The sequence below is a fragment of the Pan paniscus genome, chromosome 23, assembly GCF_029289425.2.
Source record: "Pan paniscus chromosome 23, NHGRI_mPanPan1-v2.0_pri, whole genome shotgun sequence".
In the NCBI taxonomy this organism is placed as follows: Eukaryota; Metazoa; Chordata; class Mammalia; order Primates; family Hominidae; genus Pan; species Pan paniscus.
This window is the reverse complement of record NC_085927.1, coordinates 47,949,878-47,976,349: the sequence shown is the minus strand read 5'-3', so window position 1 is coordinate 47,976,349 and position 26,472 is coordinate 47,949,878. Positions and strand designations below refer to the sequence as shown.

Genomic DNA, 26,472 nt, shown 5'->3' with positions numbered 1-26,472 from the left:
TTCATATTTTGAAAGTGAGTCTCCCCCAGTCTTAGGGGCCCGGCATCCCCTCTGCGGTCTTCCCTAGGGTCCAAGGCCAGGGACCTTCAATCTTTTTTCCCACTCTGTGGCTTGTCTTTCTGCTCTGTGGTGTTTCTAGGTTTTTGTTTTTTGTTTTTTGTTTTGGTTTTGGTTTTGGTGGCCCATGTTCTTAATGAGGTAGATAATATTTATAAATATTTTTCTTCTTACAGTTTGTGATTTTTTCCTTTCTTTCTTTCTTTTTTTTGAAACAGCGTCTTGCTGTGGGGCCCATGCTGGAGTACATTGCCGTGAACACGGCTTACTGCAGCCTCGACCTCCTGGGTTCAAGCAGTCCTCCCATCTCAGCCGCCTGAGTGCCTGGGACTACTAGCATGTGCCAACACATGTATTTTTTGTAGAGATGGGATTTCACCATGTTGCCCAGGCTAGTCTTGAACTCCTGAGCTGAGGCGATCCGCCCGCCTTGGCTTCCCGTTACAGGCATCAGCCACCATGCCCAGCCTAGTTTGTGCTTTTTATGTCTCATTCATAAACCCCTTTGCTGCCCCCAAGCAGCACACGATTCTCCTGTGTCGAGCTGGAAAGCTCTCTAGATCTGCCTTTTACATTGAGGTCCTTTATCAACCTGGAATTGATTTTTGTATGAGGGTGAAATCCAAGATCCAATTTAATGTTTTCCACGTGATTGGCCAATTTTTCCCAGCCCCATCTGTGAAGTCTGTCCTTCCCTCCGCTTCCTCAGCAGTGGGTCAAGCATCCCTCTGCTCTTGGATCTGCTCCAGGCTGTGTTTTGTTCCACTGGTTGGAAAGCTGTCTCTGTGCCCAGACCACAGAGCATAAAAAACTACCGCTGTGTGGTGAGTCCTGGTGTCTGGGTGGCAGATCCTCCACCTTGGCCTTCTTCAAAAACATCATGGCTATTCTTGGGGGCAGTAGAGAGAAGTGGATACAAGCATAGACCCTGAAGTTTCTACCTCTTCTCAAAAATAGGAATATGCCAGGCATGGTGGCTCAAGCCTGTAATCCCAGCTCTTTGGGAGGCTGAGGCAGGAGGATCACTTGAGGCCAGGAGGTCGAGACCAGCCTGGGCAACATAGTGAGACCCTCATCTCTACAAAAAACTTAAAACTAACAATTAGCTGGGCATGGTGGCACTACGGCTGTAGTTCCCGCTAATTGAGAGGCTGAGGTGGGAGGATCAATTGAGCCCCGGAGGCTGAGGCTGCAGTGGGCTGTGATCCCATCACTGCACTCCAGCCTGGGCAATAGAGTGAGACCCTGTCTTAAGACAAAAAAAACAAAACAAAAAAAACCACAAACTATAAAAAGAAAAAATATTTATAAATTCTACTCCATTAAGAACATGGGTCCATCCAAATAAATAAATAAAACAAAAACACCATAAAGGGAGTAAAAAGACAAGCCACAGAGTGGGAGAAAAGATTTCGAATCCATACATCCATCAAAGGACTCATTTTCAAAATATGAAAAGATCATTCAGAAATGCTCAAAATAGTAACCACCATTTTACTTTCTCTTCCTATGAGTTTAACTGCTCCAGGTACTGTTAAGTAAAATTTTTAGGGGGTAATTGATTTGGACCAGGATTCTGTACCAGGCCCAACAGACGAAACCAATATGGAGTCATTCATGCCAAGTGAACCTAGTTAGCTTAGGCATATACCCATGTAACAAATAGCTGAGTTCTGGTTAGCTACAACAGCTGAGCTTTAATCAATCATAGATGGCCACCTGATTCAAACAAGGCAAACCAATTAAGCTCCACACCTCACTTTGGTTTTCAGCCCATCAACACTGCCTGACCACGTTGCAGGCCAGAGTTGTTTGAACCTATTCTGGTTTTGTGGCCTGCCTGACTCTCAGTTCATCAATAAAAGCCAATTAACATCTTTAAATTTGTTGCAATTTTATCTTTGACCGTACCTGATGTAAGTGGAATCATACAGTATTTGTCTTTTTGTGACTGGCTTATTTCTTTCTTTTTTTTTTTTTGAGATGGAGTCTTGCTCTATCACCCAGGCTGGAGTGCAGTGGCGCGATCTCGGCTCACTGCAATTTCTGCTTCCCAGGTTCAAGTGATTCTCCTGCCTCAGCCTCCGGAGTAGCTGGGATTATAGGCGTGCACCACCATGCCCGGCTAATTTTTTGTATTTTAGTAGAGACAGGGTTTCACCATGTTGGCCAGGCCAGTCTCGAACTCCTAACCTCGTGATCCACCCACCTCGGCCTCCCAAAGTGCTGGGATTACGGGGGTGAGCCACCGTGCCCGGCCATGACTGGCTTATTTCACTTGGCATCCATGTTGTAGCGTGTGTCAGAATTTCCTTCCTTTTTAAGGCTGAAAAACTCCATTGTCTGTTGGATACACGTTTTGCTTCTCCATTCATCCATTGATGGATATTTTAGTTGTAAATTGACTGCTGTCAACGTCGGATGTGCAAATACCTGTTCGAGGCCTACTCTCTCTTACTGGTGCCTTCTCTAGAGAGAATTCTGATGGGTTCAGTTTGATCATATTTTGTTTAAGATTTTTGGCCAGGCGCGGTGGCTCACACTTGTAATCCCAGCACTTTGGGAGGCCGAGGTGGGCGGATCACGAGGTCAGGAGATCAAGACCACAGTGAAACCCCATCTCTACTAAAAATACAAAAAATTAGCCGGGCGTGGTGGCGGGCGCCTGTAGTCCCAGCTACTCGGAGAGGCTGAGGCAGGAGAATGGCGTGAACCCGGGAGGCAGATCTTGCAGTGAGCCGAGATTGCGCCGCTGTACTACAGCCTGGGCAACAGAGTGAGACTCCGTCTCAAAAAAAAGATTTTTGTGTCCACGCTCGTGGGCGAACTTGACCCGTTTTTTCCTATTTTGGGTTTTGAGGAAATATTTCCTCTTTTTATTTTTTTTGGAAGAGTTAGTATAATAGTGACTTTATTTTGAATTTATGGTAGAACTTGTTAGTAAATTCTTCTAGGCCTGGAGTTTGCTTGGTGGGAGGATTTTTGATGATGGAATTAATTTCTATAGTGGTTGTGAGACTCACCACTCGGGGTTTCTAAATACCTTTTTGAGTTAGTTTTGGTTAAGTGAAGTTTTTCTAGGAATGTGTCCATTTCATCTAAATCTTTAAGCTTATTGGCTTAGAGTTGTTCAAAATATTGTGTGTTGTTTTTTTTTTTTTGAGACGGAGTTTCACTCTTATCGCCCGGGCTGGAGTGCAATGACGTGATCTCGGCTCACTGCAACCTCTGCCTCCTGGGTTCAAGCAATTCTCCTGCTTCAGCCTCCCAAGTAGCTGGGATTACAGGCATGCGCAACCACACCTAATTTTTGTATTATTAGTAGAGACGGGGTTTCCCCATGTTAGCCAGGCTGGTCTCGAACTCCTGACCTCAGGTGATCCACCTGCCTCGGCCTCCCAAAGTGCTGGGATTACAGACATGAGCCACCATGCCCAGCCGATTCTCCTTTTTCTAATGTCTGCAGTGTGTGTTGGTGCAGCTCCCTTTTCTTTCCTGATTTTGATAACAGATAACAGCCATGTTTTATCAGTCTTGCAACAGGTTTTTCCATTGGATTAGCCTTTCAAAAAAACCAACTTTTGCTGAATTGTGCTCCCAAGGTTGGACCAATCTGACACTCCTCCAGCACTGCCGGAGAGAGCCTGTTTTGCGGGGATGGTGGGGGGAGAAGCCCACCTATCCCAAACAGAGGTTGGAGTGGGCACTCTGCTACCCAAGGCCCTGGGGTGTGAATTGTGGGGAAAAGGAAAGGTGGATGGGCGGGTGGCTCAGCCGTCCTCCTGCCTCATTTCTCTCCAGGGTGATGCTGACAGGGACACTGTCTGACCGGCAGGCTCAGCCGTCCTCCTGCCTCATTTCTCTCCAGGGTGATGCTGACAGGGACACTGTCTGACCGGCAGCCGGCTGAACTCCACCTCTTCCGGAACTACGATGCTCCAGAAACTGTCCGGGAGCCTCGTTTCAACCAGAACGTTAACCTCAGGCCTCCAGCTCAGCCCTCAGGTTTAAACCATGCTTGATGCATCCATGGGAAGCGACTGGCCCGAGAGGCTGCGGGGTGGTGGGTGGGAGTCGCGCACTTGCCATCAGGCACCCTCACCGTGCCACCAGCCCACCCGCTGCACTGGTCTTTATTGGCTGAGGACAGGGATTGCGGGGGAGCTGTCAGGCCCCTGGCAGGTTAGAAAAGTCCCTGGAAAGTCCTCAGCTGTACCTGCCTTCCACCAGGACGAACTAGCCAGAGAGTGTGGCCTCGTGGGTCCTGCTTCTGAAGAGTTCCCAGCCTCCCCTCTTCCCGCACTCCCAGCCCCCAACACGCACACCCTGAGATCTGGAGTGCATGAGTTTTATGCCAGTCCCTTGTGCCACTGGGCCGCCCTCCTTCCCCGCCCCTAGACCAGCTGGTGTGGCGGGCAGCCCGAAGCAGCGGGGCAGCTCCTACTTACTTCCGACCCAATGGGCGCTTCCTGGACGGTGGGCTGCTGGCCAACAACCCCACGCTGGATGCCATGACCGAGATCCATGAGTACAATCAGGACCTGATCCGCAAGGTGAGTGCCGTAGGCCAGAGGGCCTGGACCCACTGCTCCCTGGAGCCAATCCTGTTTCAGCAAACCATGCTAGGGACCGACCCCCAGGACAGCAGGTGGCTTTTACACACGCACTCATTCATATGTGCACGCAGGGCAAATTGATCTCACTGGAACCTGTTCCATGGGTGGGATCTGCCTGAAGCACTGTGCTAAGAGGGGTCTGAGGACCACTGTGCTCTAAGTGTGCGTGAGTGGGGAGGGCGGCATGCATACCATGAACGTGCCACTCGAGCCAGCCTGGGGACAGGACACATGCTTGCCCTTGAGCTCACCTCTGTGGATAGACAGTCCCACAGGAATGCCTGCCCCCACGGGTTGCCGGTGCTGTGGTGGAGGACCGTGAGGCCTCTGCTAAAAGGCCTGGGGGCTCGGAAAGGGCTCCATGGAACAGGGGACCCATCCTGAGGCCTTTGGGGACAGAGCAGTGCAGAATCAGTGATCTGGAGGAAGAGCAGCAGCCCTCTCTCTGCAGAGGTACAGCAGAGGCTGGCAGGACCCAGCATGCTAGGGGAGGCCCTGTGGCGTGGCGGGCGGTGGGTGACCGGGGTGGGCGAGCGCGGTGGCTGAGCTCAGACCCTGGAGCCAGGGCGCCTCTGGGGGTCCCGGTTCTGCCTGCACTCACTGCAGCTACTGAATGGGGCCATCATAGCGCCTGCCTGGGGAGGCTGTGAGGCCTTGGCATGCTGTTGTCTGTGAAATGTTCACAGCACTGCTGGGAGCCTGAGCTGCATCCTTGCTGCTGTGGTTTCCCGAAGCCCCAGGGCGTCCTGGGCAGCGCAGCAGAGGCTCTGGGCAGACAGAGAAGCGCCCTCTAGGGGCCAGATCAGGCAGGGCGGGCTTCCTGCAGGCGGCAGAGACTGTCAGACTGTCAGACACTAGCCAGTCTAACTCTCCTATTGCGTGCGGATGGGGAGCCTGGGACCCAGAGTGGGAGGCATCACCCAAGATCATCCAGCAAATCGGCAGCAGAGCTTGTTCGGAAGCAAATAAGAGAGGCAGCGGCCGGGCACAGCGGCTCACGCCTGTAATCCCAGCACTTTGGGAGGCCGAGGCAAGTGGATCACGAGGTCAGGAGATCGAGACCATCCTGGCTAACACGGTGAAACCCTGTCTCTACTAAAAATACAAAAAAATTAGCCAGGCGGGCATAGTGGCAGGAGCCTGTAGTCCCAGCTACTCGGGACGCTGAGGCAGGAGAATGGTGTGAACCCAGGAGGCGGAGCTTGCAGTGAGCCGAGATCGCGCCACTGCACTCCAGACTGGGAGACAGAGCGAGACTCTGTCTCAAAAAAAAAAAAAAAAAAAAAAAAGGCAGCACCCAGGGCTCAGGTTCAAGCCTTAGCCCCTACTTCCCTACCACGTGGCCCCCGCAGCTGCTTCCCGGCCTGAGCTTCGCTGAGAGCCCTCATTTGCAAACTGGGTGATCAGTGCCCTCTCCACAGACTGGCTGGAGATTAAATGAAGTAATGATGCAAATACCTGGCAAATCACCAACACCAAGGAACACCGTCTGCCTTTCCTCCCCTGGCCACGACTTGACTTGGGCCAGCATCAGATGGGGTGGGCGGGATCCTTCTTGCAGCTGGTGTATGTGTGGTCCTGTTGGTACACAGATGCTGTCCTGAGCAGATGGCATGTGATGCCCGCACCAGCCATTCTGGGGTCACGTGCAAGAGGCTGGCTGGAAATCATGCCAGGTGTGCTCTTGCCACCAGAGACCTCTTGCCCTGTTCTCATGTGCCCCAGAGCCCAGTCTTGGGCCTCCCCTTGACGCTCCCCTTCGTGCCCCCTACCTGTGGAAGGTCCCTTCTGACTGCCCCTGTCCTGTTCCCAACAGGGTCAGGCCAACAAGGTGAAGAAACTCTCCATCGTTGTCTCCCTGGGGACAGGGAGGTCCCCACAAGTGCCTGTGACCTGTGTGGATGTCTTCCGTCCCAGCAACCCCTGGGAGCTGGCCAAGACTGTTTTTGGGGCCAAGGAACTGGGCAAGATGGTGGTGGACTGTGTGAGTGTGGGCCCCTCCCCCAGGCCACTTCCCTCAGGGTCTGCAGCCCAGGTCGATGGCTTCCCCTCATCCTGTGGGGCCTTTGGTGTTGGAGGAGACAGCAGGGCTCTGTCCATCGCCTTTAGCCAGCTGGAGGGAGAGAGAGTCCACAGTTCAGGGTCTCAGTGCGGGGCAGGGACCCTCAGTGACCACCAGCAGGGGGGTTTTCAAACGCTTTTTAGCTGCGGATCCCTTTCTGCAAACATAGCGCAGTGTAGAAGCCCAGAACGGACAAAGGCTCCAGAGCGGGCTGGGCGCTCACCCTGTAATCCCAGCACTTTGGGAGGCCAAGGCAGGCGGACCACTTGAGCACAGCAGTTTGAGACCAGCCTGAGCAATATAATGAGACTTTGTCTCTACCAAAAAATTAAAAACTAGCTGGACATGGTGGTGTGTGCCTGTGGTCCCAAGCCCAAGAGGCAGAGGCTGCAGTGAGCTGTGATCATGCCACTGCACTCCAGCCTGAGCAACAGAAGGAGACCTTGTCTCAAAAAGAAAGAAAGAAAGAGAGAGAGACAGAGGAGGGAGGGAGGGAAACTTCAGGGAGAGGGGACATGGAGGCCTGTCGACTCAGCCGCTACCCTTTCCCCCACTCATCATCCCTGAAAGGGCACTGCTGAGACTTCTGCCCCTCTGATTGCACAGCTGGGACAGTCCCTGCAGTCCCAGGAAGGGGTTTTGCCCAAGCCACTCTGCTGCTGTGTGGCTCAGCCTGACTCGAAAGAGCCTGGGGCTCCCCAGGCTGGGGCTCCGAGAGTGCAGGGCAGGGCCGGGCGGGGTGCGGGCCGGGCGGGGTGTGGGCCCGGCACTCACCAAGGCTGCTTCTCACCAGTGCACGGATCCAGACGGGCGGGCTGTGGACCGGGCACGGGCCTGGTGCGAGATGGTCGGCATCCAGTACTTCAGGTGAGGGCTCAGCCGCCCCAGCCCTTGGCCCCGTGCCCTGGCCTGGTCGGACTCACCGACCTTCCCCTCCCAGCCCTAGTGTGGACTTTCCCTTCCCCAAGGGTCTGCTCTGTTCCCCAAGCCCACCCTGGTCCTAGCTGGCGTCCCCTGCCCAGCCTGAGCATCCTAGGGTGACCCCCTCCTCCCTGGCCCGAACAGATTGAACCCCCAGCTGGGGACGGACATCATGCTGGATGAGGTCAGTGACACAGTGCTGGTCAATGCCCTCTGGGAGACCGAGGTCTACATCTATGAGCACCGCGAGGAGTTCCAGAAGCTCATCCAGCTGCTGCTCTCACCCTGAGGGTCCCCAGCCTCTCACCGGCCCCAGCTGACCTCGTCCATTCAGCCCCTGCCAGGCCAGGCCCAGCCACTGCCCTCCCGGGCAGATCTGGGCCCAGGCACCTCTGAGTCCATAGACCAGGCCTGGGAGAATGCCAAGCTGCCTGCCCGAGGCTGGTCCTGAAGGCCTGTCTCCCACTAACCCCGCCTTCCAGCACTTTCTGTCATTCCAGGCTGGGAAAGTTTAGAGCCCCCTTTGGCCCCTTTCCCTGACTGTCAAGGACAACTGACTCCCCCATCAGCTCAAACATTAAGGGTACCCGGGCACAACCGTACCCCTGCCCCCAGCCCCAGCCTCCCTGAGAGCCTGCAGGGCTGCCTCTGCCCCAGCCCCCAGCAAGGGCACTCCCAGGCTTCCTGGTGGGTGCAGCCCACTCCCTCTGCCCTCTGCTCCGTTCCCTGGGGGCTGGGACTAAAGAAACGGGGTGTCCCCCACCCCATCAGCTGGGAAAGCCCAGGCCGCAGGAGTGGGATGCCCGTTCGACTTTGCCCCTCACACTGGCCCAGCCCCTCACACTGCCCCACCCTGAGAACCCTCAGCTCTCAAAGGTCACTCCTGGGAGTTTCTTCTTCCCAATGGAAGTGGCTTAAGAGCCAAAACTGAAATAAATCATTTGGATTCAAGTTCACCTGTGTTGTGTGTGCAGTGGTGTGAGATCCACCTGTTCCCCTGACCCCCGGCTCCTCTCGGCCTTGACCCTTGGCCTTGACCGGACTTTTCCTTTGTACCCGGACACTCTGTTTTCCAGGATCCCTGGGCAGGGACACCTCCTCTTTCCTCTAGGCCTCCCCTAAACCGGCCCTTAGGGTATGCAGAGGCAGCTGCCAGGCCCACATACCCCCGGCAGGCCCAAGGAGGGCCACAATCCTCAACTTCATCTTGGAGGACCAGGGAGAGCCCCATTTGTCACCCAGAGAGGCCGGGGACTCTGCGTGGACAGGCAGCGCGTGTGCAGGGCCGAGGTCTGCCCAGGGCTGGGCAACTCCAGCGTTTGTGCTGCTCCTGCTCCGGCAAGTGGAGGAGCTGGGCGGGCCAGAGCGGCTGTGGGAGCCAAGCTCAGAGGGCGTGGCCCCACTGTGAGCCGCAGGCCTGAGGACAGTGAGAAGTAAAGCGGCGTTCCCCTCCAGGGGCTGCTGCTGCTGGGTCTGGCAGAGAGAGTCCTGGGGGAGGGCATCGGGCAGCGCCCACCCAGTAAGGTGGGCAATGCCTGGTATAGGCAGGTGGGAGGGCGGGGACCCCCAGGGTTGGGGTCCTTGAGGAGGGGGTGACCCAGGAGGGGGCTCATCCACATGGGCACTTGTATCAGCCCACAGCTCCAAGGGGTGAATAATTGAAGGGCAGGTCACACGAGCCTGCCCGTCACAGGATGCCTTCCCTGCCGGATCTGGTTACGCCCCAGATCACGTTCTGACATCCCGAGTTGGTGAATAATTAAGCTGCCACTCCTCTGAGGCAGGCCTCCATCTCCAGGTCCCTCTCCGCGGCTTCCTCGCTGCCAGCCGAGTCGTGGGCACCTGAGGGACTACCTACCACTGCTCCCGGCTGTGCCATCGCCACCAGCTCCCAGCCTCCTGCTCAGACCCGGGACAGCCCCTCCATGGCCCCCGAGATGGACCAGTTCTACAGGTCCACCATGGCCATCTACAAGGTGAGCACATGGGTGGCCAAGCCAGGCCTGAGCCCCTCCTCCCAGAGCACAGAAATCAGGCCCGCTCTGGAGGACGGAGGGCCAGCCGGGGCTGCAGATGTCCTGGAAAGGGAAGCCTGGAGCCAGGCTGGCCCAGGGGTGGGTACGGGGGTAAGGATCCCCGAGAGCACTCAGCCATACAGCAGGAACCCCCAACTCCCAGATGCTGGACAAGGCAGGAGGGAGCCCAAGGCCCAGGGTGGGGAGAGTTGAGTCTGGATGAGAAGGGCCTGGCTGCCCGGCCTGGGAATAAAGACCCTCTTTCTCCCTCTCTCTCATTTCTGAGCCCCTCAGACTTCCTACTTCACCCCCAGGGGGTTGTTGCAGCCGCCACAGACATTTATTGAGCACCTCCTGTGTGCAGGACCCTTTCACCTGTAAGCCTCACACCACCCACCTGTGAGGTCAAAAATGACCACCCTGTTTGATAGATGAGAAAACTGAGACCAAAGAGGTTAAACAGCTCATTCAAGGTCATGGAGGGAGGAAGAGGTGCTGCTGGGATTTGAACTGAGACCCAAGTCCAAGTCCAAGCCTAAGTCCAGGCCCGTCTTCACCATCCAGGGAGCTCTCTGCCTGGCCCCAGCCTGGGGAGGCCCACACTAATGCAGCCACAGCCTTGCCCATGGGGGGCTGTTCTTGGAGGAGGGCAAGAGCTGCCCTTGCCCCGGGGGTGACTGTTGGCAGCCCCAGGTGTATAGCCCAGCAAGGCCTGGACATAGGGCAGGGCTGAGCCGTGCCCAGTGGGGACCACAGCAGGTGGGCCAGCTTCTGCCCAGCGGGAGGAGGAGAACCTTCCAGGTGCACCATCTCGGGAGGCACCTCGGTCCCGCCAGAGCAGATGTGAGCGGGAGCTGGCTGTGAGGGGACCACAGCTTAGAACAGGACCCCAAAAGATGGGCTCTGAGGTCCCTGCAGCCAAGAGCCAGGATTCTGGGTGAGCCTAGGTTTGTAGATGGGCACCCCAAAGTCTGGGGCTTCTCACTGGGCTGGGGGTGCCCTGTCCCTGACGCCTGGTGACTTGACTCCATCCATGGTTCCTTCTCGCTCCCCCATCTCTACACCTTTTTCCTCCCCTGGCCCTGGGGTCCAGAGCATCATGGAGCAGTTTAACCCCGCCCTGGAGAACCTGGTGTACCTGGGCAACAACTACCTGCGTGCCTTCCACGGTGAGTGCCTGCCCGGGCCACCGAGCCCCAGCCCTGGGCCTCTGCTGTTCCCACCCACCCAGGCCCCTCCCAGATTCTCTACACCCCACACCTGTTCATCCTCAACCCTACACCCTCCTACCCACCACCCTCACCCTCACACCTCTGCAGCCAGAGAGGCCTTATGCACCCCCACTCTCCTGTGCCCACGCACCCCAGTCCACACCCAGCACCCCTCATTGCCCCCTCCTTCAGGTGCCTCCAGACACTCCCATGATGCAGTACCAGGCCCTGCAGGCCCACACCGCCCCAGGGCAGCCCCTGACAGTGCATACATTTCTAGGTGTCACCTGGATGCCACCAGCTGAACCCACCCCTATACTCAGTCCCACCTCTGCTCCCAGGCTCACACAGCAGCTGGCTTCCTCACTCCAACCGGCCACCACCCACACACCCTGCAGCTGGCCTTGACATTCACTCGGTCCCCATGCAAACCCTTGTACCCGTCCGCTGTGGCCGCTCATACCTGCCAATAGCACCCCACTACCCACCAGTGCTGATCAACCCTGAACCTCAGGGCCTCCCATCCCCCTGCTTCTTAGATGCTTTCCACGCCACCTCCCTGCCCCCAGCCCTCACCTTATGCCCCTGCACCTGAGTTTCACAGCTCAACTGGTCACACCCTCCTCAGGGGCACACACAGATGCCCACACCCCACCCAGGACAGACACAGTCCCCTCCAGATGAAAAGAGCCTCCAGAAGGGTGGGGCAGAGGCAGGGCTGGACCGGACCTGTCCCTTCTGGTCCACAGCTCTGTCCGAGGCGGCCGAGGTCTACTTCAGTGCCATCCAGAAGATTGGGGAGCGTGCCCTGCAGAGCCCCACCTCACAGATTCTGGGTGAGGCTCCCCCTCCACAGCAGACCCCATTCTTGGGCCCTCCTTTTGCACCCTTGCCCTTCCAGGATGTCCCGAGTCCCTGACACAGGCCTTTCAGCCCAGGGCCCAGAGCCAGACTCTTGTTCTGGGGCCCAGGCTCCCCGCCACCACTCCCTGCCGGGCTGCTCCCAGGCTGGGACACACATGGCCTGGCTCCCAGAGAACCATATGGGAAGTTCCCGGACTTTGGTCCCAAAATCCAGTCTCGGGCAGGCCCTCTGTTGGCTTTCAGCGGAAGAGGGTGGTGGGTGGGCGGGGCAGGCTGCCACACACCAAAGCCACAGCTGCATCCATGCCTCCAGGGGAGATCTTGGTGCAGATGTCTGACACCCAGCGGCACTTGAACTCTGACCTGGAGGTGGTGGTGAGTATCAGACCCCAGGGCCTGGAGGGGTCACTCGAGGAAAATGGGCTATGTTCCAAGGAGAGGGCCCAGCCTACCAGATGCCCTTCCCAGGGAGGATGACCGTGGCTGCGCTTCCCAGCACCTGGCTCTGTGGGGCACGGTTCCCTGCAATAGTCGTTCAAGCCTCTAGCAGCCCTAGGAGGCTGGTGGCATTTCTGCCTCCATTTTATAGAGGAAGAAACTGAGTCTCAAAGAGCTAGTCATTGCCTGAGATGCCAGAGTGAATGGAGGCCCAAGGAAGAGAAAGGTCCTTTCACTGCAGCCCTCCTCACTGCAGCCTCCCAGGGAGCAGCCACATGGACCTGACCATGTCACTCCCAGGAGCAGAACCATTCCACGGCCCCACTGCCCGTAGAACTGAACACAGGCTTCTCAGTGAGGGGTCCCTGGCTCTGTCGATCCAGCAGCTTCTCCTGACACCCCCAACACAGCCCAGCCCCCCGGAAGAGCGGGCCCTCTGCTGGTGTCCCCGCTGCGGGGCTGCTGTCCTGCTGTCCTCTCAGCCTAGAGCCACCGGTCCCTCCCCCTGCCATCCAGTTGGGAAGCAGCTGTCCCCTCCTTCCCAAAGCCTCCTCTGACTCCCTGGGGCAAGTCCAGTCACCCCTCCCCCTGGACTCCAACAGATGATTCTGTCCGTTCTTAGCTCATGGTGGGTTCAAAGCCCAGCTTCACCAGTGACTAGTTTTGTGACCTTGGACTCTATGCCTCCACTTACCTATCTGAGGAATGGAGAGAATCATAATAACTGCCTCCCAGGGTTCTTGAGAGGATGACGTGAATTAATAAGCATAAACTGTTTGCCCTGGCCCCTACTTACTGCCCCTGGATACCTTAGCTATGATAACCAGAAGTTAACTCACCTGCCCCTATCCCTCCCAAGACTGGGAGCACTGCAGAGCCTTCCTTCCTCTCCGTAGCTCCAGGGCCTGCCGCCAAGCAGGGCTTCAGTGACACAGGGGAAAGAAAAGAGCTGAGGGAGTCAGCTTGGCTAGATGGAGAGAAGAGAGGGCTTTCCAAGGGAGCATGGCAGCGGGCTGTGCACAGCCACGAGCGGGCAGCAGGCAGGCATGAGCCAGGGCTTGGGCGCAGGGGCTGAGTGGGAGAGGTGGGGTGGGGCCTGGTGGTGAGGCAACTGGGAAGGTTCGGAAGGAAATTTTAACTAATTGTTCTCCCTCCAATGTGTGAAGGGGAACCCCTGGAAGTCGGGGTGCTCTTTGGGGGATACCATAAAATACTAGTCAGTTGGGCATGGGGAACAATCTTTTTTTTTTTTTTTTTTAATTTTTTTGAGACGGAGTCTTGCTCTGTCGTCCAGGCTGGAGTGCAGTGTCACAATCTCAGCTCACTGCAACCTCCGCCTCCTGGGTTCATGCCATTCCCCTGCCTCAGCCTCCTGAGCGGCTGGGATTACAGGCACCTGTCATCATGCCTGGCTAATTTTTTTATTTTTTTGTAGAGACGGGGTTTCACCATGTTGGCCAGGCTGGTCTTGAACTCCTGACCTCAAGTGATCTGCCCGCCTCGGCCTCCCAAAGTGCTGGGATTACAGCCATGAGCCACTGCGCCTGGCGGGGGAGCAATCTTTCTATTAGAAAATGCACATCACACGCACACACAACAAGGCCCCAAGGCCCCTGGGCTCCGTGGACTCCGTGGGCACTTTAGGATGTAGCATTAAGCCCCTGCCACCCCCTTGGATGTGGGCACGGAGTTATGGAGCCTGTGGGTTCCTGTCCTTGTGTTCAATGGCTGTCCTTGTCACTTGTGGCACACCTGGGCTGGGCAGGGATGAGTGTCACCCAGGCCCACTCTGTAAGGAGAGCTGTCCTCTCCAGGCAGTGGCATCTCAGCTGTGATAACTGGGCAGGTCCACTGGCCAGAATCATACCAGACAGAACAGTGCCAGAGGCCACCCCCACCTGCAGCTCATTTATTTGATCCCTACTTACTGCCCTGTGCCAGGCACTGTGGTAGGCAGCGGGAATACAGCAGACAAAAACCCCTGCCATGGCAAAGAGGGAGCCAGAAAAACCCACAGTGAGTAAGTGAATCGATACGTAACACGTTCCATGCAAAATACACTAGGAGAAAAGTAGAGCAGGGAGGGGATGTCTTTCGGGGGTGCAGTTTTTAACAGACGAGGTGACATTGAAAAAGGCCTAAAGGTCCCGGCGCAGTGGCTCACGCTTGTAATCCCAGCACTTTGGGAGGCCGAGGTGGGCGGATCACCTGAGGTCAGGAGTTCGAGACCAACCTGGCCAACATGGTGAAACCTTGTCTCTACTAAAAATACAAAAAATTAGCCGCGCATGTGGTGGCGTGTGCCTCAATCCCAGCTACTCGGGAGGCTGAGGCAGGAGAATCACTTGAACCTGGGAAGCGGAGGTTGCAGTGAGCAGAGATCGCGCCACAGCACTCCAGCCTGGGTGACAGTGAGACTGTCTCAAAAAAAAAAAAAACAAAAAGAAAAGAAAAAGGCCTGAAGGAGGTAAGGGCATTAGCCAGGAATACCTCTGGGGGAAGGGCAATCTGGACAGAGAGGACAGCGTGTGGAAAGACCGAAGGCTGCAGTAGAGGGCAAGTCTCAGATGACCAGCCATTAACAGGCCCTGACTCTGCAGGCCCCGGCGGGACTCTGGCCCTTCCTCTCAGTGAAAGGGACACCTTCGGAGGGTCTTGAGCCAAGGAGGGACAGGATCTGACTTAGAATGTTTTAAAAAATGTTTATTATTGTAAACTAAAACCCAGGCACAGAAAATCTTGCTGAACAGATTAGAGCGTAATGAATCATTATTAGGCAAACCAGACCTGAAACTACCATGCAGAACTTTGCCAGCCTCCCCAGAAGCCCCTTCAGGTGCCCGCATCAAAACCACAGCCTCTCCCTCCCTCTAAAAGTGGCCACTGGTCTGAGGTCGCATTTCCTTGTGTGCCTTCGTGGTTTATCACTCTACCTTACAGCCCAAGACACTAGAATTTGGTTTTACTCTTAAAAAAAAAATTTTTTTTGGCTGGGTGTGGTGGCTCACGCCTGTAATCCCAGCACTTTGGGAGGCCAAGGCGGGCGGATCACGAGGTCAGGAAATCGAGACCATCCTGGCTAACACGGTGAGACCCCATCTTTACTAAAAATACAAAACAATTAGCCGGGCATGGTGGTGGGCGCCTGTAGTCCCAGCTACTCGGGAGAATGAGGCAGGAGAATGGCGTGAACCCGGGAGGCGGAGCTTGCAGTGAGCCGAGATCGCGCCACTGCACTCCAGCCTGGGCGACAGAGCAAGACTCCATCTCAAAAAAAAAAAGAAAAAAGAAATTTGAGTCTCTTTGAACCTACGGGTTCCCCCTCCGTCTGTTTCTTTTCCTTACACTTTGTCTGTTGGAGACCCTGGGACCATCTGCTCTGACTTTCCCATAGTCTGGAAGTTGCTGATGATGCTCTCCTAGTATGTTCAGCTGGTTTCTCTGTCCTCTGGATCCGGAGCCTTGCCCTTGGCAAGACCAGAGGGGCTACTGAGTTCTTCCACCAGGAGGCATCACTGTGTCTAGATCTGCCATGCATCCGGGGATACACACCACTGTTCTTCCGATGCCTTTTCAAAGAATTCTTAGCTAGGATGCTTCCAGAAAGAGACGCTTCCCCTTATCTGCTATTATTACCCACTGGCACGTTTCATATGGGGAGGGCAGGAGAAAGGTTTCATTCATTCCCTTTATTCATCAGGTTCCAAGATAATGAATCTGTGCCCTGTCATCCTCTGAAGGTGAAGCCACCAATTAACTTTATGTTTTTACTAACACCATTATTTAGTACTTTTATTTACTATAATCAATATCGTAGATTTAAACTCATTTGACCTATTTCAATGGTTGGCAATTATTATGTTTACTGAAGTTGAAAATGTCCTATTTTTGGCCAGTGGAAGCTTCTTTTTTTTTTTTTTTTTTTTTTGACATGGAGTCTCACCCTGTCACCGAGGCTGGAGTACAGTGACGCAATCTCGGCTCACTGCAACCTCCGCCTCCCAGGTTCAAGCAATTCTCCAGCCTCAGCCTCCCATGTAGCTGGGACTACAGGTATGCACCACTGCATCTAGCTAATGTTCATATTTTTAGTAAAGACGGGGTTTCACCTTGTTGGCCAGGCTGATCTCGAACTCCTAACCTCAGATGATCTGCCCAGTTTAGCCTCCCAAAGTTCTGGGATTATAGGTGTGAGCCACTGCACCCGGCCAGTGGAAGCCTCTTTAATCTGCCTCCTGAGTCCTTGCTATCTGCCTGACAAGAGGTTCCAGGCTCATCTGCTATTTGTGCTGTGTAAGACATGGAATGAGCCATTTCTTCATGAAGCCCTGTTTTTACTTTTTGTTTTTAGTGCAAGTGGTATTTCAAAGCCATAATCTGAATACTAGTGGTGCTCATTGCCACTGGCTTGATCTTTGTTTCTAGGCTTTTTTGGTGGCTGTGCAATGCATAGATTGATACATATTTATATGCAATGTGTGTGTACACACATATAACACATTCTCTCGCTCTGTCTCTTTATTTCTATTGCTGCTGCACAAATTCATCTTATTTATTTATTTATTTATTTTCAGAGGCAGAGTCTCACTCTGTCACCCAGGCTGAAGTGCAGTGGTACAATCATAGCTCATTGCAGTCTCCAACTCCTGGGCTCAAATGATCTTCCTGCCTCAGCCTCCCAAGTAGCTGGGACTATAAGAAAATGCCACCGTGCCTGGCTAATTTTTTTTTTTTTTAATTTTGAGATGGAGTGTCACTCTGTCTCCCAGGCTGGAGTGCAGTGGTGTGATATCGGCTCACTGCAAGCTCCGCCTCCCAGGTTCACGCCATTCTCCTGCCTCAGCCTCCCGAGTAGCTGGGACCACAGGCGCCCGCCACCATGCCGGGCTAATTTTTTTGTTGTTGTTGTTATGTTTAGTAGAGACGGGATTTCACCGTGTTAGCCAGGATGGTCTTGATCTCCTGACCTCGTGATCCACTCGCCTTGGTCTCCCAGAGTGCTGGGATTACAGGTGTGAGCCACCGCACCCGGCCGTGCCTGGATAATTTTTAAACTCTTTTTATAGAGATGAGGTCTCACTATGTTGCCCAGGCTGGTCTTGAACTCCTGGCCTCAAGCAGTCCTCCCATCTGGGCCTCCCAAAGTGCTAGGATCACTTTTAGACCATTGATTCATTTTCTTCTGTTTCGTGGGCCTTTCTGGTGTGTTTTGGTTGTCAGTAGGAATGTTATTCTCTTCCATATTCTCTTTTTTCTAATAATAACTTTCTATTGGATTTCACCTCAGAGATTGTCTGTGGAAAAGTAGGTTTTTTCCTGAAATTGTAAAAGGAGCACAGTCAAGACAGCTCTTCTCACTTTGCAAGATCTCTTTCTGTTGTTCTTATGTAGTTTTCCAAAAATATGGCAGCTCCCTTTCTGCAATTTCCTGGTTCTGTTCATGCTCCTACTTTTGTTAGACTTTCTCTTTCCTTTTGTGTCTGTTGTCCTTGTTCCTGATTTTGATCCTCCTCACGGCATTCTCTCCTCCACGTGGGCCCTGTCTGGATGGAAGCCTGGCTGGTCAGTTTCAAGACTTCCTAGAGGCTCGACTGCTCCAGCCCCTTCAGACTTTACCAGGGACCTCTTACCTTCACCCTTTGGACTCACAAACTCCTTGGAGTTTCAGCTGCTGTTCACAGACTGGCCTACTGAGCTTCCCATGACCATCTGCTGGCCATGTCGGGGTGCACCTGTGCTCAGGTCCCTCGACGCCCAGCTATCTCCCACTGCTCCATCCACATGGATGCTGGTCACACTGACCTCACAGCCGGTGCTGATTTTTGTTTGGAGGGTTGTCGAGATACACTGTCATAGTTTTGTTCTGAATGTTGTCTTGAGTTTATTTTTTTCTTTTGGTGGTTTTCTTTGTTTTGTTTTGTTTGTTTGTTTGTTTTTTGAGACGGAGTCTTGCTCTGTCACCCAGGCTGGAGTGCAATGGCGCCATCTCAGCTCACTGCAACCTCTGCCTCCCGGGTTCAAGCGATTCTCCTGCCTCAGCCTCCCAAATAGCTGGGATTATAGGCGCGTGCCACCATGCCCGGCTAATTTATGTACTTTTAGTAGAGATGGGGTTTCACTATGTTGGCCAGGCTGGTCTCAAACTCCTGACCTCAGGTGATCCACACACCTTGGCCTTCCAAAGTGCTGTGATTACAGGCATGAGCCACTGTGCCTGGCCTTTTTTTTTTTTTGAGACAGGATCTCACTGTGTCACCCAGGCTGGAGTACAGTGGTGCAGTCACAGCTCATTGCAGCCTAGACTTCCTGGGCTCGGGCAATCCTCTCACCTCAGCCTCCCAAGTAGCTAGGACCACAGGCATGAACCACCACGTCTGGCTTTTTTTTTTTTTTTTTTTTTTTTATGTAGAGACAGCATCTCACTATATTGCCCAGGCTGGTCTGGAACTCTTGGGCTCGAGCAATCCTCCCACCTCAGCCTCCCAAAGTGCTGGAATTACAGGTGCGAGCCACTGTGCCTGGCTAGTCTTAAGTTTTTTATTTTGCTGTCTGGTTTCTCCATTCATTTTTAGGAGAAGATGAAGGAAGATTTTGAAACTACATTTCATTTCCACCATCATCCCAGACCTGAGGTTTTTTTTCTACTGAGGTAAAATTTACATACAATAAAATGAAGTTCCTAAATATGTTAAGTGTTAAGTTCAACAGCTTTTGACAATTGTGTGCCCTGTGTGGCCACCATGTTAAACAGGATTTATTTAGAACGTTTCCATCAACCCAGAAAGTTCTCTTATGTCCCTTTTGTCAGTGTCGCCCCCTAGGGGCAAAGGCTTTCTGACTTCTATCTCTGCAGATGAATTTTGCCTGTTCTAGTGCTTCGTTTGAGTGGAACTGTACCCTGTATATTCTTTTGTGTCTAGCTTCTTTCACTCAGCATAAGGTCTGTAAGATTAATTCATGTTGTTGCATTGTATGAATCTGTTTGTGTCACTATCAAGGAATACCTGAGACTGGGTAATTTATAAGGAAAAGAGGTATATTTTGGCTCATGGTTCTGCAGACTGTACAAGCATGGCACCAACATCTGCTTAGCTTCTCATGAGGGCCTCAGGAGGCTTACAATCATGGCGGAAGGTGAAGGGGTAACAGGTGCGTCACATGGCAAGACAGCAAGAGAGAGAGTGGGGAGGTGCTAAGCTTTATTTATTTATTTATTTATTGAGACGGAGTTCCACTCTGTTGCCCAGGCTGGCATGCAGTGGTGCGATATCGGCTCACTGCAACCTCCGCCCCCTAGGGTTCAAGCGATTCTCCTGCCTCAGCCTCCCGAGTAGCTGGGATTACAGGCAGCCGCCACCAGGCCCAGCTGATTTTTTTATTTTTAGTAGAGACAGGGTTTCAGCATGTTGGCCAGGCTGGTCACAAGCTCGGCCTCCCAAAGTGCTGGGATTGCAGGTGTGAGCCACCACGCCTGGCCTGAGTTCACAAAATTTAAGGAGGCAGTGCTGTGACATTCACACTAGCGCAGGGTCGGGAAGGCTTCCTTTTGATTGGATCCAGCGGAAAGCGGCCCCTCAGAAGCATCTACCTGGCATTTCTATAACAACGCACGTTTCTGTTCACTGTTGTATCATTCTGGAAACCTACGTGCCACTTCCTTCTTGGTGCTGACACCCTTCTCTACACACACACTGGCAGCCATAGCTCAGGGTTTCAGTACCAAAGAGGCGCCCTCAAGCTCCCTTGCAGACTAGTGGGCACCAAAGTTTGGGAAATAACTGTGGGAGAAAACCTTAAACTTTAGAAATTTTATTATGTAGTGATTTTTTTCTGCATATTGGGAGGAGATTGCCAGCATTCCTTTTCTGGGCGATCCCCTAGCCCCGTGGGATGATGTGAGGACACCTAGAGCAGGAGGAAGGACCCACTGTGGGAAAAGGGTGTGTGGACAGAGGCTGCGCAGAGGCGGGAGGGCCTCCAGAGGAGGACGTGTCCGCGGGGTTCGGGAAGCACCTCTTGTGTCCCACGCAGCCTGAACCCTCCTGCAGCTGGAAGGGTTTAGGTCCAACTGCCCAACAACATGGAGTGACTCAGAGAAAGCTGATGGAGAATACAGGGTACCAGGGCACCACATGGGCCCACAGAATCGAAGCTCATCAAGCTCTCAGAGAGCAGCTGGTCAAGCCTTTCCTTTTTCTTTTTTTTCTTTTTTTTTCTTTTGAGACAGAGTTTCACTCTGTCACCCAGGCTGGAGTGCAGTGGCGTGATCTCGGCTCACTACAACCTCCGCCTCCCTGGTTCAAGTGATTCTCCTTCCTCAGCCTCCTGAGTAGCTGGGATTACAGGCACGCACCACCATGCCTGGCTGATTTTTGCATTTTTAGTAGAGATGGGGTTTCACCATGTTGGCCAGGCTGGTCTCGAACTCCTGGCCTCAGGTGATCCACCCACCTCAGCCTCCCAAAGTGCTGGGATTACAGGCATAAGCCACCATGCCCAGGCTGGTCAAGCCTTTCCTGTTACAGATGGGGCAACTGAGGCCCAGAGATGGGTGGCAACTTGTCCAAAGTCACAAAGCAAATAGGAGGCAGAACTAGAATGAGGACGAAGCTTCTGAGCCTGAGCCCAGCAGCCTTTCCTGTCCTGCCCCGGTGGCCAGACATCCACTTGCCATGGGAACCTGTCACCTCCCAGGCCCATCTGAGACCTCAACAGCTTCTGAGTGTTTTTGCTGGGCTGTGCCCTGCCCGTGGTGCTGAGGACACAGAGGTGAGCCATGGCCATAGCAGCTCCAAGGGGCTATGCATGGGGCCCTGGCCATAAATTCTGTATACAACTGGAGGAATGGACAACGAAGGAACACATGTGCACGCATTCCAGAGACAAAACGAGGGAGCAATGGATTCTGCTTGGGAAAGTCAGGAAGACAGGAAGCTGGCACTGGAAGATAGGGAGGAAATTCCAGGCAGAGGGAATGATGTCATCAAAGCACAAACTAAGAATAAGACAAAAAATAAGAACCAGAAGACTCTGACACACTTATCAAGGGTTCGTTTCCAGGCAGCACTGCACTAAACATTGTGAATGTTTAACCATTTCGTCCTCCCTCCAGCCAGGTGGTGTTCTTGTCTCCGTTTCTCTGACAGGTGGGCAGGTGCCTGGTATATTAGGAGCACGATGGGCAGTCTGTTATAGCAGAAAGTGCAAGGGGGTGCTGGGGCCTGGGAACAGTAGGGGGGCCTTGATCACCCTCACCCTGCACTCCGCTCAGGTGCAGACATTCCATGGAGACCTGCTGCAGCACATGGAGAAGAACACCAAGCTGGACATGCAGTTCATCAAAGTGAGTCTGGCCTCCCCACTCGGCCCCCAACTCACTGCAGGCAGGACCCCCTCTCCCATTTGACAGGTAGGCACACACAGGCCAGTGCTGAGCACTGACTGGGCCCCAGATTATCCATGTTCCCAGCTGAGCCCCAGGTCTCCAAACTTCCAGGGCCCTGATCTCTGGGAGGGGTGTCTTGAGCTCTCTGATGTGGGGGGATTCTCCCTCCCCGACTCCACCCTACCCCAGGACAGCCGCCAGCACTATGAGCTCGAGTACCGCCACCGAGCGGCCAACCTGGAGAAGTGCATGTCTGAGCTGTGGCGCATGGAGCGCAAGAGGGACAAGAATGTGCGGGAGATGAAGGTGCGAGGGCCGGGAAGCGGGGGTGGGCCGGGAAGCGGGGTGGGCCGGGGAGGGCGGGTGGGCAGACCTCGGGGCGAGACCGGGCCCTGGGAACCCCGAACACCTCCCTGAGCTCCCCCACCGAGCACCAGCCGAACTGTGATGAGCGTGGCTGGGGAGGTCAGCCAGTCCCTGGTGGGGTGGGCGTAACTAGCTCCTAGGGCCACGCCCAGCACCGCCCCTTGCCCCGTGGCTTACTGGCCTTACCCAGAATCCCCGGGCTTCTCCTGCAACCCCATCCCACCTCCCCCGTCTCCTACTTCACCGAGAAAATTGCTCGCTTGAACATGGTGCCAAAGGTGTCATCCACCAGCTGCCCATCCTCCTCTCCTCTCTCCTGCCTGGCAGAGGTATCCCGCCCCCGGCTAGGGCCATTCCCCTTCCTGAGCCTGGGGCCCCATCCCTGGCCTCTGTCTCCGAGATCCAAACCCATGGATTAACCCTCTGCCTCCCTTCCCGTCTCTTCTGGCTCCTGGCTCCTTTAAGTGAGCTCACGCCTCCCCTCCTCAGAATCTTCCCCCCAAGTGGGGGCTATTAAGCTACTCATTCATATTCTCATTAAACCCGTCCCCCTGCCCCCCCAGCCCGTGCTTGGGCTTGTGCTGGGTGCCAGGGACAGAGCGAAGGCTCAGACAGCAGCCCTGCTTGTGAGAAGCACCTGGGAGAGGGAGACGCAGGGCCCAGACTCATAACAAGGCTGCTACTGATGGGGCAGGCTCAGGAGCTAGGATGGGCCGGGTGATGGGGGGTGGGCTTGGGGAGAGGGCAGTCAGGAAGAACAGGGGGCTTGAACAGCTGGCGCCTGTGGGCGAGGGGGGTGGGATGAGACACACCCACCGCCCCCAGCCAGAACTCTCGTTCCCCCCAGGAGAGTGTGAACCGGCTGCACGCACAGATGCAGGCCTTCGTGTCTGAGAGTCAGCGGGCGGCTGAATTGGAAGAGAAGCGGCGCTATCGCTTCCTAGCAGAGAAGCACCTGCTACTTTCCAACACCTTCCTGCAGTTCTTCGGCCGGGTGAGTTGGACTGGGGGGCAGCAAGCGGGGCGCTTCTAGGAGCTGCCCCCTCCTGAGTGGCCGTACATAGAGATTTCCCTCCCTTCTTCCCTCTTCCCTCCCTGCCTGCCTGTCTGTAGAAATTCATTTTATTTTGCTATCTCCATCCATTTCTTTCTTTGTTTCTGGGTTTGCTTGTATCACTGTATATTCACTCATTTATTCACTCGTGATATTGTTTGTTTTTAATGCATTCACTAATTCATGCATTTATTTATTCATATGTGGACCATTTTTTAATTCCTGTTTGTATATTCTCACAATTCACAAATTCATTGATAGGTGTGCTCAGTTATCCTCTATTAATTTTATCATATTATTTATTTATTTATTTTTTGAGACAGAGTTTCACTCTTGTTGCCCAGGCTGGAGTGCAACAGCACAATCTCGGCTCACTGCAACCTCTCCCTCCCGGGTTCAAGCGATTCTCCTGCCTCAGCCTCCCGAGTAGCTGGGACTACAGGCATGTGCTACCACGCCCGGCTAATTTTTGTATTTTTAGTAGAGACGGGGTTTCGCCATGTTGGCCAGGCTGATCTCAAACTCCTGACCTCAAGCGATCTGCCTGCTTTGGCCTCCCAAAGTGCTGTGATTACAGGTATGAGCTACCATACCCAGCCATTTTATCATATTATTTAAATCCTCTATGCTCTTGCATTGTTCTGTCTGCTAGACTAGTCAGACTCTCTCATCTCTCATTGGATTTCTAATAGATTTCACTTTCTGAATTGAGCTGCCATGTTGTTTGGCGCTTTTTTGGCTATAACTATTCTACCTTCTTTGTAAATATTGCCATTTATGTACTTAATGTCTCTCAAGTTTGATGCTTTTAATTCCGCCTTGTCTGATATTAATACTGCTCTATTTTCTCTTCTCTTTGCTTATCTCTTTGTATGTTAAGTATACTTTCTGTTACTGACTTTTGAGTTTTTGACCAGTCTTACAGTCTGTGTCTTCTAATAGAAAAGGAATTCAGCCCATTCCCACTTAACATAATAATGAAGATACCTGGGTTTTATTCCTTTTAGATAACTTGAGCTAACTGTATTTACTTTGTCATTTCCTCTTTTTCTCCCACACTATTTCTTGTCAGTTTGGTTGAGTTAGTATACTATACATTCCCCTTTTCCCTTTATTAATTTAGAAATTGCACTATTTTTTTCTCTCTACCTGTGGTGACCTCACTTTGTGACTTTCATAATCACATATATATCCACCTATTTTCCAAAAATGCCAACTTCACCCTACTACAGACACACACTGTTCAGTCCATCGCTCCGCCAATTCATAAGATGAGACCTTGATTTAAAGCTTTCCACAAAAATTAGGCTGGGTGCGGTGGCTCACACCAGTAACCCCAACACTTTGGGAGCCCGAGGTGGGTGGATTGCTTGAGGTCAGGAGTTCGAGACTAGCCTGGCCAACATGGCAAAACCCCGTTTCTATTAAAAATACAAAAATCAGCTGGGCGTGATGGCAGGCACTTGTAATCCCAGCTACTCAGGAGGCTGAGGCAGGAGCATCGCTTGAACCTGGGAGGCAGAAGTTGTAGTGAGCCAAAATCAAGCCACTGCACTCCAGCCTGGGCGACAGAGTGAGACTAAGTCTCAAAAAAAAAGATGAGATAACACCTTAAGAAGTATTTTCCTGCCCTCCAACTATTCTGAGGTGAGGCCTTTGGAAAGCTTTTACTCCTCTCTTCATCCTTCCCATCCTCCACTTCTTGGTTTTGCCAAGATAGTTTAGGACTTAGTTTCAGACCTCACTAGTCATCTCTGCAGCATGACCCTTGTATTTTGATAAACTAATTTTATTTATGTGTGTATGTATTTATTTATTTTGAGACGGAGTCTTGCTCTGTTGCCCAGGCTGGAGTGCACTGGCGCAATCTCAGCTCCCTGCAACCTCCACCTCCCAGGTTCAAGTGATTCTCCTGCCTCAGCCTCCCAAGTGCTGGGATTACAGGTGTGCGCCACCGTGCCCAGCTAATTTTTGTATTTTTAGTAGAGACAGGGTTTCACCATGTTGGCCAGGGTGGTCTCGAACTCCTGACCTCAGGTGATCCACCTGCCTCGGCCTCCCAAAGTGGTGGGATTACAGGCGTGAGCCACCACGCCCGGTCCTGGCTCGGGGTTCTTATCCCTCCCATGCCTCCCACGCCCTCCCCGAGTCTCTGGATCTGAACCCAGGGGCCCAGGGATACATGACTGGATCCAGAGACCCAGATTTCGGCTCAGGCTCTCATCTGCCCACTGTCACCGCCTCACCCAGCCCGAGGCTCAGCCTTCTCGTCCCCTGCTATCCCACAAAAGGTCTGCCAGGGAGAAACAACTTCCTTTTTTGAAAAACAGTTTTATTGAGATATAATTCACACACGATTCACCCATTTACAGTGTACACTTTCTGGTTTGTAGTATATTCACAGAGTCGTGCATCCATCACCACTATCAAGCTTAAAATATTTTCAATACCCTCCACCACAGTAACCCAGTACCTCGGCCGGGCGCGGTGGCTCACACCTGTAATCCCCGCACTGTGGGAGGCCGAGGCAGGTGGATCACCTGAGGACAGGAGTTCGAGGCCACCCTGGCCAACATGGTGAAAACCCGTCTCTACTAGAAATAAAAAAGTTAGCCAAGCGTGGTGGTACATGCCTGTAATCCCAGCTACACGGGAGGCTGAGGCAGGAGAACTGCTTGAACCCAGGAGGTGGAGGTTGCAGTGAGCCAAGATGGCACCACTGCACTCCGGCCTGGACAAGGGCGAAATTCCGTCTCAAAAAAAAATACAAACCGGTACCCCTTAGCTGTCATTCCCAATCCTCCCACTCCGCCAGCCCCAGGCCACCAGGAATCTACTTTCTGTCTCAATACATTTGCCCATTCTGGACATTTCATATAAACAGAATCATACAATGTGTGCTCTTTTGCGACTGGCTTCCTTTTCATTGCTGGATAATATTCCATTGCTTGGATACACCACATTGTATTTACTCGTTTACTCGATGTATTTACTCAGATGTCAGCTGATGGACGCCTGGTTGCTTCCACTCTTTGGCTGTCATGACCAATGCTGCGCTGAGCATCCATGTACGAGTCTTCATGTGGACATATGTTTTCATCTCTCTTGGGTATATGAGTAGAATTGTGGGGCCATATGGTAACTCTCTGTTTGTTTGTGGAACTTCCAGACCCTTTTCCGGAGTGTTTCAGTGTCCATCAGCAGTTTATGAGGGTTCCAGTTGTTTCACGTCCTCGCTACTATTTGTTACTGTCTTTTTGATAATAGCCATCCTAGCAGGTGTGAAGCGATATCTGATTGCAATATTGATTTCCGGTTCCCAGATGGCTAGTGATGTTAAACATCTTTTCCTGTGCTTCTTAGCTATTTATAGATCTTCTTTGGAAGGAAACTCTTTTTCACCTGTGTTAAACTCCTTTTTGCCTGTAAATAGTTAACCATCAACATTAAGAGAAGAGCTGACCCCCTCCTTGACTGCCTCCT

General features: G+C 53.2%; 1 protein-coding gene across 39 annotated transcripts in view; it reads left to right on the top strand.

The window, feature by feature from the left end:
• Positions 1-26,472, top strand: part of PLA2G6 (phospholipase A2 group VI) — a 107,032-nt gene that overhangs the window by 72,036 nt on the left and 8,524 nt on the right. For 20 of the 39 annotated variants that reach the window (XM_063603282.1, XM_055105683.2, XM_055105673.2 and 17 more), the window contains 5 exons: positions 3,926-4,062; positions 4,456-4,610; positions 6,490-6,657; positions 7,529-7,602; positions 7,801-8,612. In XM_063603282.1, coding sequence (XP_063459352.1) covers positions 3,926-4,062; positions 4,456-4,610; positions 6,490-6,657; positions 7,529-7,602; positions 7,801-7,945 — 679 coding nt within the window. In that variant the 3' untranslated portion in view covers positions 7,946-8,612. Of the gene's footprint in view, positions 1-3,858; positions 4,063-4,455; positions 4,611-6,489; positions 6,658-7,528; positions 7,603-7,800; positions 8,613-9,454; positions 9,633-10,764; positions 10,841-11,631; positions 11,719-12,059; positions 12,122-21,455; positions 21,528-21,758; positions 21,876-22,782; positions 22,930-26,472 lie in introns of those variants that run through there. The other 19 variants (XM_063603272.1, XM_063603267.1, XM_063603265.1 and 16 more) reach the window with 2 other exon arrangements.